The sequence below is a fragment of the Sinocyclocheilus rhinocerous genome, unplaced genomic scaffold (genome assembly GCF_001515625.1).
Source record: "Sinocyclocheilus rhinocerous isolate Xijiao unplaced genomic scaffold, SAMN03320098_v1.1 scaffold1938, whole genome shotgun sequence".
NCBI lineage: Eukaryota > Metazoa > Chordata > Actinopteri > Cypriniformes > Cyprinidae > Sinocyclocheilus > Sinocyclocheilus rhinocerous.
In genome coordinates, this window is record NW_015629065.1 from 330,926 (window position 1) to 352,973 (window position 22,048).

Here is a 22,048-nt window from a genome sequence, read left to right on the forward strand (position 1 = left end):
TATAGTAATAATTTAGCACTTTCTCCTGTTTTATTGTTGGTTTCCTCTTTTCTGATCATTTGGAATGAGGATAAAAAAACATGCAAATAAGTTCAAACATCAATTCAATATCTACTATTTCCTGAATATTATGAAATTCAAGATGGCCGCCTCTGATGACGTCATAATATGCTAATTAGATGAGTATATTTACACCCCACATAAACTTTCGGTCATGCCCAACATTTTTCGAATTTACAGTAGATCTCTATCTTTAAGCCCTTTCAAGCCACAAGCTTTTGAAATCTTGATGTCAAAATCCAGCATTTTTCCCAAAAATCCCTGGCGCCTAAAGGGTTAACTGAAATAAAGCTGAAATAAAATATAAATATTGGGTGAAAATTTTAAATTTAAAAAACATAAATTAAAATTAGAAATGATTATTTTGAATTTGACATTTAACTGAAATAAAATAAGTTTAAGTATTACAATTACAAAAACTAAAACTGAAATAAACTTCTATTTAGCTTAATTTAATGATAAATAGAAATACAAAAAACTAATCAAAATGACAAAAGCACATAATAAAATTACCACAGCTTTCAATTTAAAATTAAATATAAAAAATAAAAAAGCTCATTCAAAATATTAATTATAAAAAATGTAACTCTAAAATAAGCTATCATTACTGCATACTAAATAATATATTCTTAACTATATACTAAATAAAAACTTCATTTTGTCATACAGATTAATATTTTTATTAATAAAATAATGTTTATTTTAAAAATGTTTTGTAAAACTAAACACTGTTATTGTGAAAAAAGGCATTCAAAATAAATGTATTACCAAGAAGTTTAGCAAATTTTTTTTTTTAAATATGTCGCAAAATAGAGAACCAGTCACAAATAACAGTTGTTTGTTCATTTCGAGTCAGAAGTGGCTTGTGGTTCAGTAAGCGAGTCAGTTCAGTAACCACTCTAACTTATTTAGTGAGTCATTTGAACGATACAAAATAACAAAACATGGCCCTTCGGAATACTTAATTCTGACTGGTTGATCACAGCATTGTGTGGTAAAATGTTTTTGTGTAACTGCCGTCAGGGTTTATTTTGTGATAATGATCTAACCGTGCAATATCATCACATTAGCAACGTGATTTGCGAGATTAGATTAACATGTTCCTCTTGAATTCTCATTTATAAATCCATAAAGCTAAAATGGGAAATGTTACCACAGAATTGGTCATAAACAACAGCCGCCCTGCCTGTTCTCTGTAGATAGTGGCTCCATTATTAACACCAAGCCAAACCTGTGTACACTTTCTACAACCCTTTTATACACCATATGAACATCTTAATTGTTCTAAAGCTGTTATTTATGCTGCCATTAGGATTTATGTGCTAATTTGAAGGTTTAGATTGAGATTTATGATCTCAAAATTCAGGACTGTTTACTTTCAGGTGGCACATAACCATACTGGAAACCGTTTCTTGAGGTGAAATATGTGTTTAAACTGGGTAAAGGAGACTGTAATTACAACACCTTGGACTTTACTTGGACACCTGTACTTTTCAAGTAAAATATTAACAGAAAAATCACTTCATTTACTTTTCCATGTAACTTTTTACATGTTGAGCCTGTTTTGTAAATTGACCAGACCTGGTTTTGCCTCACTGCTGACTTAATGATCCTCCTTTCACATAAAACCCAGGGTTCAGGCGAGGACTCTGTTAAGCACAAAGACCTCATAAAGCAGTGACCTTGTATTTGTCAAAAACAGGCCTTAAATATGCTTCATGTTTTGGTGAGACACAATAATCCTGTCACGGTTCACTGGCGTTTGCCTGTTTGGAGTCTGTGTGTGTGGCTGTGATCTGTCCTTGACACTCACTCTCCCTTCTTCTGCCTCTCTCTCCCACCTGCAGTATGTTTTGTAGCGCATGTGACGGACTGTGCGATAAGGTCTGCGAATCTAAAACAATTGACTCGGTGGATGCTGCTCAGTCCCTGCAGGGCTGCACAGTCATCAAAGGCAACCTGCACATCAACATCCGACGGGGCAGTAAGTACCCTCGCTCTCACCCTCCTCTCCCACAACCCGCAGTGATAAGGTGTTTCTCATTTCTAGACAAATGACAGACCCAAGCTTGAGCCATTGCATCAATATTTGTGCCTCTCCCTATTTTTATACAAATATGAGACCCTGGACCACAAAACCAGTCATATGGGTCAATTTTTTAAAAATATGCTTTCCATTGATGTATGGTTTGTTAGGATAGGACAATATTTGGCTGAGATACAACTATTTGAAAATCTGGAATCTGAGGGTGCAAAAAATCTAAATATTGAGAAAATCACCTTTAAAGTTGTCCAAATGAATTCCTTACCAATGCATATTACTAATCAAAAATTAAGTTTTTATATATTTACGGTAGGAAATTTATAAAATATCTTTATGGAACATGATTTTTACTTCATATCCTAATGATTTTTGGCATTAAAGAAAAATCGATAATTGTGACCCATACAATGTATAGTTGACTATTGCTATTTGGCTATTGCCGTGCTACTTATTATTGGTTTTGTGGTCGAGGGTCACATATATTATTCAGAGTTCCCACAGTCATGGAAAACCTGTCAGAGAATATATATACATGTCTAGTCAATTTTTATAGTAATTCTTTGTGCTCTGCTCTAAAATATTTAATTTGCTAGATTATTTTTTTTTATTATTATAAAACTTAATTGTGTTTTCACTAAAAACCATGTTACATTTTGTCATTGGTACATATTCTTTGAGTTTTGAAAAACTAAATTTGAGAGAAAAGATTTTTTTTACTGGTTTCAAAGTTTACATGTTAACTTAAAATATTAGTATTTTTAAGCTCTTGAAAGTATTTTTTTAACAGTGCTTTGGAACAATATTTAGTGTGAACATTTAAAGAAAGTTGAAATGAAAAGTGTGTAAAATATACTTGTTTTACAGAAAATATTTTTTAAAATGTGTTTTCATTTAATATAATGACAATATAAAATCCAGTTAATTATTTAAAAAATGTGCACTAAATATATATCTGTTTTTCCAAAGACTGGTACCTGATGCACAAATTAAAATCACTTTGGGAAAATTTGGGGTCCTGAAAATTATTGGTCAAACACTGGGGGGACCATTTATTAACTGACATGTTTTTTCCTGGTGTGACACAATAAGGCTCATGTATTTTTTTAGTATGAGCTGCTAAAGCTCTTAGTGGTTTGATATGGGACAGTTGCTGCCGCACATGTATCACTCACACTGATGAAGTGATGAGTTAGTGCAGACACTGTGTGTCCTGTGGGATTTGGTTTGTGTTGCTCCAGTGTCATATCTCTTTCTCTCTGTCCGTCTGTCTCTCTTCTCACACTGTCTCTCTCGCTCTCTCTCTGTTTCCCCAGATAACATTGCATCAGAGCTGGAGAGTTTCATGGGCCTGATCCAGACAGTGACTGGATATGTAAAGATCAAACACTCTCACACTCTGGGCTCTCTGTCCTTCCTCAAGAGCCTGCGATACATTCATGGAGAAGAGTTCACAGAGCAGTAAGACTTTAAAGCACATAACGATTGTCATGGTATTTCGATGTTTGATTGTGTACAGAACAGAATTAGCCTGCAAAACAGGTGCTGTATGCATGCTATACGTCTCATTGAACACCAGTTATTTGTTGGCCTGCTTAGAACTGTTAGAATCATTTGTGTCGTCTTAAATGGTATAACAGCCTGATTCCACTTATGTGGAGATAATTTCAGCTTAAAGTTTCCTCATCAGATGAGGGAAAAATATATGACTGATTCCTGTAAAAAAAAAAAAAAAAAAAAAAAAAACTCATTAAAGCTCTGTTTATTTAATCAAAAATATATATATATATATTGTTAAATATTATTACAATTAAAATAACTTTCTATTTTATTATATTTTAAAATGTAATTTGTTTCTGTGATGGCAAAGCTGAATTTTCAGCAACCATTATTCCAGTTTTCAAAGTCGCATGATCCTTAAAAAAATCATTCTAATATTATGATTTGTTGCTGTTCAAAGATGATCAGAAGCGATCATGTTCTAAAACTCCAGCATGGTAGTCACGTTGCAACATAGTCTCATGTCTGAAACAAAAAGAAGAACATGAGTATTGCGTGCAGGACTCTGTGTCCTTCACAGTCCTCCGATTGTAACATATTTCTTCAAAGGTTTCCATAGGAATGGCTGAAAGTAATAAAATGTCAGCTTTAATGTAATGTACAGCTCAGGGTCGTAAAGCTGAAGTCGAGAGATTCAGCTAATATATGTATATGCACAGAAGTATACAAGAAGTGATTTCACACACACACACTTTTTCTATTAATCACTATCTGCTATCTGACTCATTTTTCCTCACATGGTGTCAGTGTTTTATGGAGGATGTCAGAGGGAGGCTGTGGGAACTTTTTTGTTGTGATCTCACTAGGATTGAGTTTCATCTTGAGGAATGCTTGTAAGCAGCTCAGACATTCTCCACGTTCCTGAGGTGTTCAGTGCAACTCAGTCGGGTGCAGCTGCAGAAGTCATCCTAACCCTCTTCTGAGCCATGCGTGCTTTAATGAAACACAATCTGTGCACACGCTTCAGTTGTTGTTTTCACACATATCGCATTCGTCATGTGTATAGATCTGATCATCGTCATTCCTTTCTTTGGTTAGATTTTTCTTACATTAAAGATAAGAAATGTAGTGTTTAATACTTCGTTGTTTGGGTATGTGTGTTTTCCTATTACAGGTCGTATGCATTCTCTGCAGTCGACAACCAGAACTTGCAGTATCTGTGGGACTGGAGTCAGCACAATCTGACCATTAGAGCTGGGAAATTGTTCTTCCGCTTCAATCCCAAGCTTTGCATGTCTGAGATCCAGAAAATGTGGGAGAAGACCGGTGTTAAGGAAAAGATGGAAGAGGACGATGCTCGTAGCAATGGAGAACGAGCAAGCTGTGAGTAGATGAAGTGTTTCCTGTGATACTCTGCCACTGCCTTCAGCAAAATTTGCAGATTTTTTAAAAGAAGTAAAACTACGAACTATATCAATTGAATAGGCATGCACTAGATGCCCCACTTACTCCTGATGAACTCCATAAAGTATTAGATAAAAATACCAAACAACAAATCACCCAGACCTGATAAACTCCCAGACGAATTCTCTAAACACTTCTGGCTAATTTTATTTCTGTTATTTCATATAGTAGTCACAGAAATAATAACTACATCCAAACAAAGACCAAGTTTATCCCACTAGTTACCGCCCTCTCTCGTAGATAAATACAAATGTAATAATCATTACCAAAGCTCTAGCTACTAGGATAGAAACATTTATCCGATGTTAATCCACCATGATCATACAGGTTTTATCAAACACAGAAATGCTTCAGATAACACCCATAGATTATTCAGTTTAATTAGTTTTGCCAAAACAAAAACATACCAAAATCGTGATTGTATCATTAGATGCTGAAAAAGCATTTGACAAAGTAATTGGACATTTTTATTCACAACTCTTATTTATACCATTTAACTCACTAGTATAGAAATACGGCCTTTGGGGAGAACAGTTTCTCCAATATCAACAAATAAAATCCATAGTTAAATCCAAGATTAATATAACTAATGACATCACTACACTAATATCTAAACTTCATAAATGTATATCCAATACGGATTCAACAGTAGCACTACCAATGGCCAACTGGGAAAATGATTTGGCTTTCTCCCCCAATCCCGACCTCTAAAAGGAAATTTGTAATAATACCTTTTCCATGACTAGCAATACAAATTTACAACTAATACACTACAAGATAATTCACAGGACTCACATCACCCAAAGGAAAAAGTTTAAAATGTTCTGTTCAAATATTCATATACACTGAACAAAATTATAAACGCAACACTTTTGTTTTTGCCCCCATTTTTCATGAGCTGAACTCAAAGATCTAAGACTTTTCCTATGTACACAAAAGGCCTATTTCTCTCAAATATTGTTCACAAATCTGTCTAAATCTGTGTTAGTGAGCACTTCTCCTTTGCCAAGATAATCCATCCACCTCACAGGTGAGGCATATCAAGATGCTGATTAGACAGAATGATTATTGCACAGGTGTGCCTTAGGCTGGCCACAATAAAAGGCCACTATAAAATGTGCAGTTTTATCACAGCACAATGCCACAGATGTCGCAAGTTATGAGGGAGCGTGCAATTGACGAGCTGACTGCAGGAATGTCCACCAGAGCTGTTGCCCGTGAATAGAATGTTAATTTCTCTACCATAAGCCGTCTCCAAAGGCGTTTCAGAGAATTTGGCAGTACATCCAACCGGCCTCACAACCGCAGACCACGTGTAACCACACCAGCCCAGGACCTCCACATCCAGCATCTTCACCTCCAAGATCGTCTGAGACCAGCCACCCGGACAGCTACTGCAACAATCGGTTTGCATAACCAAAGATATGTGAACAATATTTGAGAGAAATAGGCCTTTTGTGTACATAGAAAAAGTCTTAGATCTTTGAGTTCAGCTCATGAAAAATGGGGGCAAAAACAAAAGTGTTGCGTTTATAATTTTGTTCAGTGTATTTAGATACATATGTAATGAGATATATACATACGTATCAGGATAATTATTCCAATATAATATTGTTTTTAAATTGACATTATTTGACTCTTAAAATATATATTGCATTAATAACAAAATATAAATTCAAGTGGCCTCTGCAAACACAGTGCTAGAGCTTTTCTCAGACGTAACTTAAAACTGAGCCATTTTTGCAATTACTTTTAACCTACTGGTCTCTAGAGAATTTTTAATAGATGTATGGAGTCAGTTCTAAGAAAGCGTCCAAATACATTTTAAACAGTATAACTATAGTTTGAAACCTGAAAAACTGAAAGGTTTTAAAAAAGGGAAAGTTTGCTTGTGCAGTTTTTCTTGTAAATACATTTTATTGGTTTGATATTCTGTTATATAATGCAGTGGCATTTGTAAGTGAGAACAGGTTGGTAGACGACAGTATTATGTTTCTACAAAGACATCACTCAAGACTCTTAAAATGCATTTTGATCACAAGGTGTCCCAGTTGTTCTTCTGTACCTGCTCTATTATGTGTTTGACAGATTTCTGTACAGAGCGAATTTGCTTCGAAGAACAATGACGATGGCTTATTCATATTTTTTCCTCAGAACATAATTGCTCTGACTCTAGACTGGTGAGACATTAACAGAAGTGCCTTTTCTAATACCACTCTGATTCCTAGAAGCTCATGAAAGATGGAAAGGCCATGGCACAGTCTTACATTCAAGTTGAAGAACTCTTATGGGTGCTTTTAGTTAAATCTCTCTTATGACCCCTCTTCTAGGTGAGAGTTATATTCTAAAGTTCAAATCCAACCACACTCAGAGTACTCGGATAAAGCTCACTTGGGAGCGATATCGACCGCCTGACTACAGAGACCTCATCAGCTTCATTGTGTATTACAAGGAGGCGTAAGTATCAGACTGCCAGAAGTTACTATTATAGACATATTATTTACATCGTTTATTAGCAGCTTGAGGGTTGTGATAAAGCATTATATAAATGTGCATTTGTGCGCTGTTGTCTCGATGTAGACCATTCCAGAACATAACAGAATTTGACGGACAAGATGGATGTGGCTCAAATAGCTGGAACATGGTGGATGTAGACCTTCCTCAGGACAAATCTTCAGACCCAGGAGTATTGTTGTCTTCTCTTAAACCCTGGACACAATATGCCATCTTTGTGAAAGCCGTCACCCTGGTTGTAGAGGACAAGCACATTCTGGGGGCTAAGAGTGAGGTGGTCTATATCCGCACCAATGCATCAGGTGGGCATCACCACTATCCCTCCAATATCCAGTACCCAATCTACAATTAGACTTATTACGCCAACTAATCTCTTGCAATTCCACAGCGCCGTCAATGCCCCTCGATGCCCGCGCATATGCCAACTCCTCCTCGTCCCTGATGGTGAAGTGGTCTCCTCCCATCTCTCCCAATGGAAACAAAACCTTGTACCTGCTCCGCTGGCAGCAGCAGACAGAAGACCATGAACTCTACCAGCATAACTACTGCTCTAAAGGTAAGTGTGCACCATTAATGTACCCTCATCACCTCCACTAACCTTCAGGTATTCCAGAGAAATGTACAATAACTATATTTACAAAATGTGTGAAGCTTGTGTTGTTGTTGCTCAATCAGCTCAGTCTGTGTCATTGTTTTGGACTACAGAGCTAAAAATTCCCATCCGCATCTCAGCCACGGCTTTGTCGGACATGGAAGGCGAAACAAAGCCCACCAAATCAGATGTTGGTGGGGGTGAGAAGGGCTGCTGCCCCTGCCCAAAAACCAAGGAGGACCTAAAGGCGGAAGCTGAAGACAGATCTTATCGAAAAGTCTTCGAGAACTTCCTGCACAACTCCATCTTCACACCTAGGTATGACACATGCACTGATGGCACTTTCTGAAGCTCTTAGTGTGACGCAGGTCTGTTTGGTTTAGTGGACTCTTGCATCTCCTGCTATTTGAAAACATTTCTACAGCCCAAGTGCCTAAGCCCGGTTTAAATGTTTGAATGATTTGATTTTGAAAAAAGAACATTTTAGGTTCAGTACAAGTACAATCAACAGTACAATCAACATCACTTGTGGCAAAGTATTACAACACAAATTTTCAACATTTTCAAATCTAGGTTACAGTGAAGCACTTACAATGTAAGTGAAATCAGGGTCAATCTGTAAATGTTTTAATACTGTGTTTCAAACATATAGCCATAGGACGTATGCATGTTAACAATATTTTAGTGTTAATATAGTGTTAGGGTGCTTTCACACCTGGCCCGTTGTTTCGGAACCTGGCGTGTTTCCCCCCTTAGGGTTCGTTTGGCCATATGTGAACACGGCAATCGCGCTCGGATCCGCGCCAAAACAATCGGTCCGAGATCGCCTGAACGAGGTGGTCTTGGCTCGATTGAAAACGAACTCTGGAGCGGTTCGGTTGTAGTGAGAAAGCAATCCGATCTAACGGACCAACGAACCAGGCTATATCACAATGTATAATGGGTAATTACGTAAATTCCGTGAAAAGCATTATCTTTGTTATTTTGCTAATACCTCAAAATGAACCTATGAATGTCTGTGGGTGAGTTTGGTGATGAGTTTTTGGCTCAAGGTCTGCATTTAAAGTCACACCAGAGGTGTTCAGCTGGGATTAGGACTTGGCTTTATGCAGACCAGTCAAGTTCTTCCACACTGACTGAATCAATCTTTTTTTTTTTTTTACCTTGCCTTATACAAAGAGGCATTGTTGTGTTAGAATAGAAAAGAGTCCTGTTCAAACCATTGGTATAAAATTAGAAGCACACAATTCCCTAGAATAATCCCTTTAAGATTTGTACTCGTGGAAATGACTAAAGTAGTCAAACCTGTTCATTAGAAGGGGCGGCGGGGTCCCAATACTTTGGGCAATATAGTGTATGTTTGGTGCGGTAGGGGGCCCAACCTCATATTCTTTCATAGGGCCCAAAATTGCTAGCGGCGCCCCTGCATGTGACATCAGTGGTTCAACCTTAATTTTATGAAGCTACGATAATACTTTTTGTGCACAAAGGAAACACAAATAGGGACTTTATTCAACCATTTCTTCTCTTCCGTGTCAGTCTTCGATGCACGTTCACGAGAAATTAAGAGTTGAATTAATTTTTTTGGTAACACATTAGCACAAGTGATGTCATTTGAACTTGTATTAAACTTAGAATTCTTCTTTCAATACATTTTTTGTCGACTTTTGTATGACAAACCATTTTGGTACAACGTTGGCTTGCCAGTTGATGCCCAATGTGAATTCTAGGTCCTGATGGAAAACTACCTCTCTAGCGTACTGGAAAGGTTAGGTGGACCCTCGGTAGGAACAGAGACTGGGATACTCCCAGCACTTTCTGCCACAGTTTACAACAGTGGTCTGAAGACCTTAATTTCTTCAGTCTTCCTGGAGAGCGATTATCAAAGTGGGTCTGAGCTTATAGTCTTGAGGCGGCTTGATTTCATAGAATCAAAACCAGAATTTTGGAGGTCCAGACCGAGGCCTAATTATTTCGACATGGGGCTGACAAGATCAGAACATGAGGTTTTGGAAAGGGGTAGGTGCCAGCAGCGGAGGCTGGAGCGGAATCAGATGGCGCGGGGGGAAGGTACGAACTCCAGGCCTGTGCGGCCACGATGTTTGTTGCTGGGGCGACGGTGGCGGTTGCATATTAAGACTTCAGCAGGCTGTAATTTGGGATGCACAAACAGACACAGACTGGATTAATGAGACTGGAAAGCAGCCGCGGGCTGAGGGCTCGCTCCATGTTAGGCTTTTGTTTGCTGAAACGAGGAGTGACGTCTGCATTGTGTTATCCGTTTACCTTGCTTGTGGCATCGGATGTTTTCTCGTCTCATGTGGGAGAAGAACGGCACACAGGAACCGGTTCAGGTTTACTCAGACACACATGCTTCTAGACTTTCCGAGGGTTCGTTCAGGACATCTGCAATCAGGCTTTTTTGTGGGTTGTTTATTTGGTTGTGAGTGTGTGTGCGTTTTGGGGTGGGCCGGGGTTTTGAGTCATGAGTATTGATGCACAAATCGATGTCGCCAAACATCTTCTACCACTTAGCTTTCCCAAACTTCTGCTTTTGGAGCCCCATTTTCATCAAGGTAATGGTTTGCGGTTCACTTAGGGACAACGTGATGCACCCGTCTCTCCATCTCTAATCGATGGAAAACAGACTTTCTAAATGTAAATATGCTTTCCCTTAGTAGCCGGATGCTCAGGAAGCCCTTTTCTCCATCACTGATGACTTATTTCCATCTTGACCCAACAACCCCAGCCCCCTCGCTGCGTTTGGTTTGGAAGTTAGGGCGACAGATTTGCCCATCTCTGTCCCCACTGAGTAGACCTCATTATCGATGTTTGAGACATAACCGTTCGAGTCTGAGAAAAACTAGAGATGCTAAAGGCTTGAATGTAGCGGATATGTTTTTCCATTCAACGGTCGTCTCCCCTTTCTCTTCCTCTCACCCGCTCTCTCTCTCCCTCCTTCCTCAGATGCGTTCTTTGTTTGCTTTGGCGTGTCCGGCTCCCAGGAAATGTACAGCAAACCTATGTGGAATGTTAATGAATTCCAAAGTAAGATCCCTTTCGAGAGGAGGTGTGGATGCGCTGTCTTCTCTTTCAAACTCCCACACAGCTGATCAGCTTTTTGGGCCCTGTAATGGGAGTCCAAGTCATTCCTAAGCGAAGACTTTACTTTCTGCCAGGGGACGTGAGTGAGGTGTTGCCTATGCATCAATGACACGTAAGTCTTCCTGCCTGGGAAAAGGAAGACTGGATGTGCTGCTGTCAGTGTTGTCAACACCTGCTGTTAGGCCTTTCTTCTGAGGTTTGCATGTGTAAAATCTTCCTTCCTCCCTGTGCGTCCAAGTTCTTGATGCAAGCCTGACCTTTTCCTAGTCAGCAGTCAGTGCCAGAAGCATTTAGGTTAACATCAATGTTTATGGCTGTAGACATAAGGCAGATCCTGACCGTATTTGAGTCTGAGTTAAAGGTTCCAAAAAAGGATTTAATACAGTAGTATGAATGTAGTACTTCATGGGTTTTCTTTGTGCTTGATGAGTAGAGGTGTTGATGTGATGCTCAAGTGACAATATGATTTGATCTTCCACAGTAAACACCTTCAAGGGGATCTGAATCCCTAGTTAGTAAGTGTTAAATAGTGTCCAGTTGCTTCCAAAATCCCCCCTCATAAATCACAGAGCGCCGTTCAATGGAAGTGACATGGAATGTGGTTAGAGTTGATTTGATTGTTCCTCCCTACAGCGTTCTACGTTGGCTTTTATTAAAAGTTTCCACTCGCAGACTTATAGTAAGCAATGATAAATGTTTCATGAATACACAATGGTTTTATACAGTACCTGGACAGAAAGAAGAGTCAGAATGAGAAGCACGGGTCAGGGTAGATAGTTCTTGGATACCATTTATAATTTCTTTTAAAAACTAGCAATTTTCTATGAGCGATCAGTCCCAGCCCAGCTGAATGTATAACACTCATAAGGATTTAAAAGATCTCATCATTCAGGATGCTAAATGATTAATAAGATCCAGAAGAGAAAAAGGAGCTCTGTAGGTTGTAGAGTAATGCAAGTCAGTGTTACTAAGAGACCTGTTAGTAGGACATTAGAAAATTAGACTTGCGCGTTAAAGGAAGTGGTGTGTGTTGTAGAGTAATTGTGCACAGTAATTGGCTTGTATGCTTTTAAACCAGTGCAGACTCTGCTGACACTGGCTGACTGCTCTACATCTTTGTATGATCTCTTACTGTCGTTTACTACTTCATTTCCTTTACCTCTTTTTTTCTTTTTACCTTCATTTCCTTTTCTTATTTTTTTTTTTGCTGTCATTTACTACTTCCATTTCTTTTCGTCTTTCCTGCTTTCCTTTCCTTTCTTATTGTCATTTTCTACTTCCTTCCCTTTTCTCTTTCCTCATTGCCTTTTCTGTTTCCTTTCCTTTCTTATTGTCATTTACTACTTCCTTCCCTTTTCTCTTTCCTCATTGCCTTTTCTGTTTCCTTTCCTTTCTTATTGTCATTTACTACTTCCTTCCCTTTCCTCTTTCCCTTTCCTTTCCTTTCCTTTCCTTTCCTTTCCTTTCCTTTCCTTTCCTTTCCTTTCCTTTCCTTTCCTTTCCTTTCCTTTCCTTTCCTTTCCTTTCCTTTCCTTTCCTTTCCTTTCCTTTCCTTTCCTTTCCTTTCCTTTCCGTTCTACGTTGGCTTTTATTAAAAGTTTCCACTCGCAGACATATACAAAAGCAAAAATTACTGTCATTTCTCGGTTGATTAATTTGAGCTGGCAGAATAAGGCTTATAGTAAAGTTTAAACTTTCATAATCATCAGTGGTTAAAGTTCGTAATTGCTTGTAAATCTACTTCTTGAAGGCTGTTAAATAGGACATTCAAACAAGCCTTTCTGCCTGTGTTGCTATGTCAGTCTGGAAAAATACCTGCTATTGCGTCTCTAGAGCAAAACACTTTTCACGTTTGCGCATACAACAGGATCATGTAACAGAACCAAATCTGGCCGAGTTTATAGACAGCACACCAACCAATATGACCAATGTTTTTCAATACTGATACAAATATTTAGTTTAGTAATTATTTTAATTTTATGTCAGAAAAGTTGCACAGTAGACTGTGTATATACTGTAAGTATGGTTTATTTTTTAAATAACATTTCAGATTTATAGTAATATATTTAATATAGTAATATTTTTGAACAATTATTTAAGAATTTATTTTTTTGGTATGTATGCGATCAGCTGTATATTTTGAAACTGACAAAAAAAGGAATCTGGTAATCAGCCAAGAAGCCACAGTTATCAGTTGTTATGTGTTCAATACATCAATCTATAACTAGTTATAATTCCCAAACTGTTTTAGACAAAGCTGAAAACTTGTATTGTCTGTCTCCACTTATTGTCTGTCAGTCTTTGTGTCTGGCAATATCACTTTCCTCTCTTGTATTTGTTTGGCACACTGGGGTTTCCCCATGTTCATCTCAAACCATCCTGTCTTTCCCATCTGCGGTGGATGATATTGTTTGGTCTGACTATTGAATTTTTACAGAGATCCTGAGCGAGCAAATCGTTACGTGTCTCCTAAATGTGGCTCTAGGTAAGGCTGTGACACTGCCCTAGTCATATATGTGAAGTGGCAGTGGGTCCGTTGGCGTCTGGTAAGCTCTTGTGGTTGCTGCTGACTTGCATGTCTTTAGTGGCGGCAGGGTTGACCTGATGCCAGCGCCTTAGTTTGCTTATCGCCTCATGCACTGTCTCTACCGTCAGAGCCAGAGTTGGTCATATCATTATTATGGATGTTCGATATTGGTTCCAAATATGCCTACTCATTTCATTTTCTCATCTGCAGAAATTTTTGTTGTATGTGTATTGCTTCATTTGCAAGTATATACTAGGGCTGCACGATAAATCGCATGCGATATTTAATGCGCATCTTGTCAGAAAGCCGGTTCTGTAATCAGCGGTAAATCTCCATCACGTGCGTGCTTTCACATTGAGCAGCATTAACTACACAGAGCCGTTGTTTCAGGATGCTAAATGATTAATAAGATCCAGAAGAGAAAAAGGAGCTCTGTAGGTTGTAGAGTAATGCAAGTCAGTGTTACTAAGAGACCTGTTAGTAGGACATTAGAAAATTAGACTTGCGCGTTAAAGGAAGTGGTGTGTGTTGTAGAGTAATTGTGCACAGTAATTGGCTTGTATGCTTTTAAACCAGTGCAGACTCTGCTGACACTGGCTGACTGCTCTACATCTTTGTATGATCTCTTACTGTCGTTTACTACTTCATTTCCTTTACCTCTTTTTTTCTTTTTACCTTCATTTCCTTTTCTTACTTTTTTTTTTGCTGTCATTTACTACTTCCATTTCTTTTCGTCTTTCCTGCTTTCCTTTCCTTTCTTATTGTCATTTACTACTTCCTTCCCTTTTCTCTTTCCTCATTGCCTTTTCTGTTTCCTTTCCTTTCTTATTGTCATTTACTACTTCCTTCCCTTTCCTCTTTCCCTTTCCTTTCCTTTCCTTTCCTTTCCTTTCCTTTCTTATTGTCATTTACTACTCCTGTCCTTTTCCCCTTTACCTTTCCAATTTTATTTACTTGCTCATTTACTATTTCCTTTTCCACTTTTCTGTACTCTTTCATTTCCACAGTTTAATTTCCTTTTCCCATGTCCTTCTTTCTGTTTCCTATCATTTTCCATTCCCTTTCAATTGATTTTCCCTTTCCTTTCCTTTCTTACTGTCATTTAATACTCTGTTTCCTTTTCCTTTCCTCTTTCCTTTTCCTTATCACTGTTATTTTACTATTTTCTTTTTCTGTCCTTTCCTTATTTCCCATTCTCTTTCCTTTTTCTGTTACCAATATTTTCCATTTCCTGTCATTTGATTTTCTCTGTCCTTTCCATTTCTCTTTCCTGTCATTTTCCCCCCTTTCCTTTCCCTTCTCTTTCTTTCCTCCTTCTATTTCCTCTGCTTTTCCTATTCCTTCCTCTCCTCTCCTCCTTTCCTCTTCCTATTTAACTTTTTTTTTCATGTTCTCAGACCTCCAGACAGGAAGCGGCGAGACCTGTTTGGAGTGGCCAATGGCACACTGCTGCAAGGTGCAAGCAGGAACATCACAGGAATGGAGAGTAACATCACTGACCCAAAGCTGCATGAGAAAGAGTACCCTTTCTCCGAGGACAAAGTCTTTACAGAGTTCATGGAGATATCCAACCTGCAGCCCTTCACCGTGTACCGCATCGACATCCACGCCTGTAACTACGAGATCCACCGCTGCAGTGCCGCAGCTTTTGTGTTCTCTAGAACCAAACCAGCAGGTCAGCAAAACCAACAAACCAAACTCATGCACAAGTGACTACATATCCATGCCAGCGAAATATAAAAATTCCAGTAATTTTCCACTGTGCCTACAACATGATTTTTTTTTTCATTTTGCTATCCTGGTCATGTTAACAGCAATTAAAACCATAATGCAATTGAAATCTTATTGAATTACTGTAAGAAAGCACTGGCCTTAAGCACAGTTATGATCTTCCCCAGACAAAGCGGATGATATTCCCGGCACTGTAACTCAGGAGAGGGATGAGAAGGGAGAAGGAACAGTGCTGCTGCGGTGGCCTGAACCTCATCACCCTAATGGACTGATCCTCATGTATGAGATCAAATATCGTCTGGGAACTGAGGTTAGTGCGACAACTAACTCATACACCATTAAGAAATAGTTAAAACTGCAGCAAATGCCACAAACCTACTGTGTATGTGTGTGTGTGTGTGTGTTACAGCCCGAGAAGCATGAGTGTGTATCACGGCAGCAGTACAGAGTGCTGCGAGGAGCTCAGCTTAGCAATTTGCCCTCTGGAAATTATTCTGCCCGGGTCAGAGCCACATCTTTGGCTGGGAATGGGTCGTGGACTGAACCAGTGTCCTTCTATGTGCCACCCCCTAAAAGTAAGAATGCCCATAAGAAACCAATGATTTTATTTTTAGGAGGTACTGATAACTTTAAAATAGCTTATTTAATGGAAATGTAGAGAGGCCTCTTTCAGTCTAATGTCATATTTAGTTCTTAATTCTGTACAAATGTCCTTCTTTCTTACAGGAAATTATGATAATGCCATCTTACTGGCCATCATCATTCCTATTATAGTGCTAGTGTTGCTCGCTGCAATGATCTCCGTTGTCATCTTTGTCACCAAAAAGAGGTTGATGTCCCATCTAGTAAAAAATAGACTTCATTTTAATTTCCAGTGTCCAGTACTGTTTTTCATTGTGTTTTTATGCGTTTCCTTTCAGGAATAGTGACAGGTTAGGAAATGGTGTGCTATATGCTTCTGTAAACCCTGAATACTTCAGTCCCTTTGAAAGTGAGTATTATCTCAACTTTGTTTAACTGATTTTCTTAAGTATTTTTGCAGTTTTCTGGTATGGTTTGTTTAAAAGAAAAAAAAAGAAAGAAAGAAAAAAAAAGTTTTTCAATAAGGTAAGAAAAAGAAGAATAAAAACAAAATAAAAATTTTAAAAATATTTCACAATATATTATTTGTTTTATATTAATGCTGTCAAATGATTAATCGCGATTAATCGCATCCAAAATAAAAGTTTTTGTTTACATAATATATGTGTGTATACTGTGTATATTTATTATGTATATATAAATACACACGCATACAGTATATATTTTGAAAATATTTCCATGTATATATTTATATTGATATTATATACAAATATTTTAAATGTATAAACTTAACATATTTTTCTTAAATATGTACATGCATGTGTGTGTATTTATATATACATAATAAATATACACAGTATACACACATATATTATGTAAACAAAAACTTTTATTTTGGATGCGATTAATTGCGATTAATCGTTTGACAGCACTATTGTATATACATTTTAACAATGTTTTGATGTTTAAAAAAATATTGAATTATTGAAATATAATTTTTTTTCATTGCTACTGTCATGTATGTAACTCTGCACTGCCTGTTCAAATGTGCTCAGTGTATGTACCAGATGAATGGGAAGTGGCTCGGGAGAAAATCACCATGTGTCGTGAGCTGGGTCAGGGCTCGTTTGGTATGGTGTATGAGGGCATTGCAAAGGGCGTCGTCAAAGATGAACCTGAGACCAGAGTGGCCATCAAGACTGTAAATGAATCCGCCAGTATGCGTGAACGCATTGAGTTCTTGAACGAAGCTTCAGTTATGAAGGAGTTCAACTGTCACCATGTGGTAAGAACGAGGGAAAAATCTCATCCAGCATTTGGTTTTGCCAACAACTCGTACTTTGAAATTCTTAAAGATACTTATGTAAGTGTATAATTTCTGGCAGCACCAAACAAATGGCAAAACGATGCTTTTCAAACAGATTGTGCAGACACAAGTTTCTCTGTGTTTTCATAGTGTCACAGTGTAATTTCATTTTTTTTGTACCCTGGTTTAGGTGCGACTTTTGGGTGTGGTTTCACAAGGACAGCCCACTCTAGTTATAATGGAGCTGATGACACGGGGCGATCTGAAGAGCTACTTGCGTTCCCTCCGTTCCAAAGAGGTACAGAAACAATCCCGTCTGCTCTGGTTTTTATCCCATAATTTATCTCACTGCTTTTTAGTTTAAAAATACACTTAATTACGCTTATTATCTTAATTTTTTCTGCTCAGATCTATGGCCAGCATCTCATGCCCCCTTTAAGTTAATGTTCACAGTTCTTTAAATCTACTCGATATTTCAGACAGCTGTTCAGAAAGGGTTTGTAGTAGAGAAAGAGAGAAGCAGAAGTGTTAAATGCAACCTTTGTGCTCTTTTTCTGCCATGTAGCAGGGCTCTAGCAGCCAGTCTTTGCCTCCGCTGAAGAAGATGATTCAGATGGCCGGTGAGATAGCGGACGGGATGGCATACCTCAATGCCAACAAGTTTGTCCATCGGGACCTGGCTGCCAGAAATTGCATGGTTGCTGAAGACTTCACAGTTAAAATTGGAGGTAAATCTGTGATACACGTCACATAAATCCATATATTCAAGAATCTATTTGATACAACAATAGGTTGAAAGGTGTGACTGTGACCCTTCATGTTTGCTCTCTTCATGTGTTTAGACTTTGGCATGACAAGGGACATCTACGAGACTGATTACTATCGCAAAGGAGGCAAAGGGCTGTTGCCAGTGCGCTGGATGTCCCCGGAGTCTTTGAAAGATGGAGTGTTCACAACAAATTCTGATGTCTGGTATGAGCCGCCTGTTCTCTCTGACGTTTTTCCACACACACATAAATGCAAGACTTTGTTGTTTTACTGCAGTGTGTATGTGTGTTTGGATTGATTCGGGCTGGCAAGTACAATACGGGTCAAACATTTGGACACACCCTATCGGTCAAAAATTAGTAAAAAAAATGTTAATGTTTTTTATGGTCAAGGCTGCATTTATTTGATCAAATAAACAGTAGATTTGTTGAATTTTCCACAGTCATTAATTCAATTTTCAGTGTCACATTATATCAAAAATAATTCTAATGTGGTGATTTGGTGATCATTTCTTCTTTCATATTTCTTATTATTATCAATGTTGAAAACATGCTGTTTAATATTTTTGTGGAAACCCCAAACTTTTGAACTGTAATGAGTACATACTTCTTTACTTTAATGTAAACGGAAGTGTAGGAATTCTGTAGTGGCCATAAACATTGGCATAAAATTAATAAATTTACCACATTGGTATAGATCAGATTTTTTTTTTTTTGCCATAATGATGTCAGTGTCCCCCATTTCACCTTTTGTGGAACCCCTTTCATAAAATAAAGGAATGTTTTATATATCCATTTATAAAACCCTGCATAAAATAAATAAATATGTAGAAAATATTACAACAAACTTAAGTTATTCTTTAAAAAAATTATTTTATTAAATTAATTAGTTAATAGTGCCCAAACACATTGTCTCTTTGTCTCAGACAGACTGTCTCTCCACAGCTTTAGTCCCAGCAGCGGCGATTCAGTAGAACAGAGTCACGGTGCCATAGACAGACTCTTCCAATTCTGCAGTTTCCCAATCTCCAGCATCCCACAGCTCTGTCTCTCGGTGCGCTCCTAACCTCCTCCAGATGTTTGGTAATGATGGGGTTGATGTGCCAGCGCAGACCCGCCTCCCTGTCCCTCCGTCCGTATCTGCCACTTTTGAAGTCCCCGAGATGAAAAGAGCCACCGCGAGCTCCCATCTCGTACTCCCATAAACCTCGCCGTTAGGTGTCTTTGTTTGTTTCCTTCCCCTGAAAAAGTCCTGCTCTAATGCGGTTTTGTCTTTCAACACGCAGATGTTGCAGCCAATTAGATGCAAGTCACTGTTGTAACAGTCCTGTTTTAAAGGGTGTTGAGCTTTGTCTCAGATCCTCGGCCAATGTCGAAAATTTGTCCTCCAAGAACTAATGAATAACGACTGGCAACAGTACGCTCTTTGTGTGGTTTTTATTTGGGGTTTGCCGACTTTCTGCTCCGCTGCTGCACTTTCTCACCGGCCGCCGGCTAATATATGGACTCATTTTCATTAATGAGGAACACAGGGCTAACAAAAACACCACACTAAAAGAGAAAAGTTCAGGTCAGTGGTGTTCGCGACTTTCGCGCTGTTTTGAAAATGAGCATTTTGTTGTTCCAGGCTAGAAAAAAAGAAAAAAAAACACTGATGCATCCGCAGCCTTTCAGTGATGCTCCGCAGGACAGCAATTGTCTCAGAGCGGCTCTTCGTGCATCTCTTGACCTTAAATGGCCTCATTCCTTTCCTCTTTGTCCTCGTCCGACTGGATTGAGTTACTTGATGTGTGCGGCTGCTGACGTAATCGGACAAATGGGTTTTGTGACATTTAGCGTGATTTACAGTAAGTGCCTTTGTGTTGCTCCTGCAAAGTTATTTTAACCAGTTCCTCTTTCTTCAGGTCATTCGGCGTGGTTTTATGGGAGATCGCCACTTTAGCAGAGCAGCCCTACCAGGGTATGTCCAACGAACAGGTACTGCGCTTCGTCATGGAGGGAGGACTTCTGGATAAACCGGACAACTGTCCCGACATGTTGTGAGTCCACCAACTGCACTTTGCTCCCAAATTTGGCACTCTGCTTTACAATGTTAACCCTTTGTCCTCTAACCGGCTCTTGTCTATTTAGGGATGCGATATCACGCTAAAATGTTCATAGTATGTCACCAGATGCTGCTGCTAACGTCAGGCCAAGCGAAAGCACGGCTGGTGACATTTGCGTCACGGGTTAAAAGGAGACAGGTGACATCATGTTGTCAGGGAGCCTCCGTCCATAGAAGGGAGAATGTGTGGTTCCCATGGGGTGACCGGAACGGTGACCCACGCTGCTCTACTTTTTATTAAGAGCTTCTCGTGCTTATCTTCACATCTTCTTCGGAGCGTGTCTGCATGCGTCACTGATCCGGTCTGCCGTTCTCCTTTTCTGGGCTGATGTCAGTAGCGAGGCATGAGGTCTGTCCGTCCGTTTCTCCTGACCCCTTTCTCCCTCAGTCATTCTTTCTTGTCTCAACTGTTATGGAAACACAAACCCCCGGTTTCCATGGCAGCTACGATGAGATGTCCTGATTGCACGAGAGAGGAGGATTGAACATATGCTGTGCTACACTAGCGCTATAAAGACGCTCATACTTTGTCATCTGCATCTCATCATTACACTCAGCTAAACATCATGAAGTCGGGATGTCGCTCACATTTTTATGATATCATGAGAATTTAAGTAATATTTGGCTGAAATACAAGGGCAGAGATTCAGAAACAGCTTGTAGATCCATTGAACACTTGCTTGAACAAAGCAAGGGTTCGTTCCTCATAATGTTGTGCTCACTATTTGGACATTTTTATCTCAAAACTGTTCAACAATGACATATTTGTAGCAGTTTTGCTCCTTTTTAAATAGTATATCATTCATCTGTTATTAGATCATTTTAATGATTCAATACATTTCAATTTTGTTCCATAATTGTCCCTGACTGTCAGTAGCTTTGTTCCAAAACCTAGTGAGCACCCTACCTAGACATCAAAGTCATGCTTTTGTCATGCCGACTCTAACATTCAAATGTTGAGGAAGATTTTTTAAATGTTTTATCTGAAAATACAGTAAAAACAGTAATAATGTAACATTTTATTAGAAATGCTCAGTGGGGAAAAAAATGTATAAAATGGCAGGCAGGTATTAGTTTATTTTTTGTTTGTTTGTTTTCTGTTAGCTTAGCAACGTGCTAACATCAAACTCTTTTGGAATCAATTTTGAGTTGAGTCTCTTGTGCTGAACGCCATTTGCGGAGTTGCTGGCTTTGTAGAGCGCTCCAAATCAGTAACTTGTGAGGTTTTATTTCAGTTAGGATGCTGCCTTAGAAGGCAGCCGTCCATAGAGGCAGTAGACAGGAAGGTAGCTCAATGGGTTTTGGAAAAGCAATAGTGAGCGCAGACAGCGGGCAAGATTTATCACATTTCGTTACTCACTGAATTCACTTCAGTGAGTAACGACAGATGGCCTCTGCTATGAATTTGTGATCCAACAAATGCCAAACAGGCAGGTTACTCGCGATCGCCTGGCCTGGGTTCCAAAAATCTTGCCTTTATTATGAGAGAACATCTCAGAAGTTGACGCCACAGAAAAGTTTAACTTTCCGTCAGTTATTTGACCCGATACTGTGGAATGTCCTTGCGAGAAGGCCTCTGTGTTGTGTGGCTACGGCGCCCCGCTCTGCTCTGAACCTGTGGCTGGAGGTCACTTAAAATGTATTTCAGTGTGCCAGTGAGCGCTGACGCTATTCTTAGCTTGTTTGTGTGTTTTACCAAGATGTGGTGGGACAGTACTACACCAAACTGTTATGATCATGGGTTTTATGATTTTT

General features: G+C 38.9%; 1 protein-coding gene across 2 annotated transcripts in view; it reads left to right on the forward strand.

The window, feature by feature from the left end:
* The window catches only part of igf1ra (insulin-like growth factor 1a receptor), a 98,653-nt gene extending 78,283 nt beyond the window's left edge, over positions 1–20,370 (forward strand). Inside the window, exons 4-20 of one of the 2 annotated variants that reach the window (XM_016550468.1) lie at positions 1,908–2,044; positions 3,418–3,562; positions 4,776–4,984; positions 7,396–7,522; positions 7,646–7,881; positions 7,968–8,135; positions 8,285–8,489; positions 15,201–15,478; positions 15,702–15,844; positions 15,944–16,109; positions 16,261–16,363; positions 16,455–16,525; positions 17,172–17,401; positions 17,613–17,720; positions 17,988–18,150; positions 18,265–18,394; positions 20,094–20,370. In XM_016550468.1, the coding sequence (XP_016405954.1) occupies positions 1,908–2,044; positions 3,418–3,562; positions 4,776–4,984; positions 7,396–7,522; positions 7,646–7,881; positions 7,968–8,135; positions 8,285–8,489; positions 15,201–15,478; positions 15,702–15,844; positions 15,944–16,109; positions 16,261–16,363; positions 16,455–16,525; positions 17,172–17,401; positions 17,613–17,720; positions 17,988–18,150; positions 18,265–18,394; positions 20,094–20,232 (2,758 nt within the window). In that variant the 3' untranslated portion in view covers positions 20,233–20,370. The remainder of the gene's footprint in view (positions 1–1,907; positions 2,045–3,417; positions 3,563–4,775; positions 4,985–7,395; positions 7,523–7,645; positions 7,882–7,967; positions 8,136–8,284; positions 8,490–15,200; positions 15,479–15,701; positions 15,845–15,943; positions 16,110–16,260; positions 16,364–16,454; positions 16,526–17,171; positions 17,402–17,612; positions 17,721–17,987; positions 18,151–18,264; positions 18,395–20,093) is intronic. The other variant, XM_016550469.1, reaches the window with a different exon arrangement.
* Positions 20,371–22,048: the final 1,678 nt, after the last annotated feature.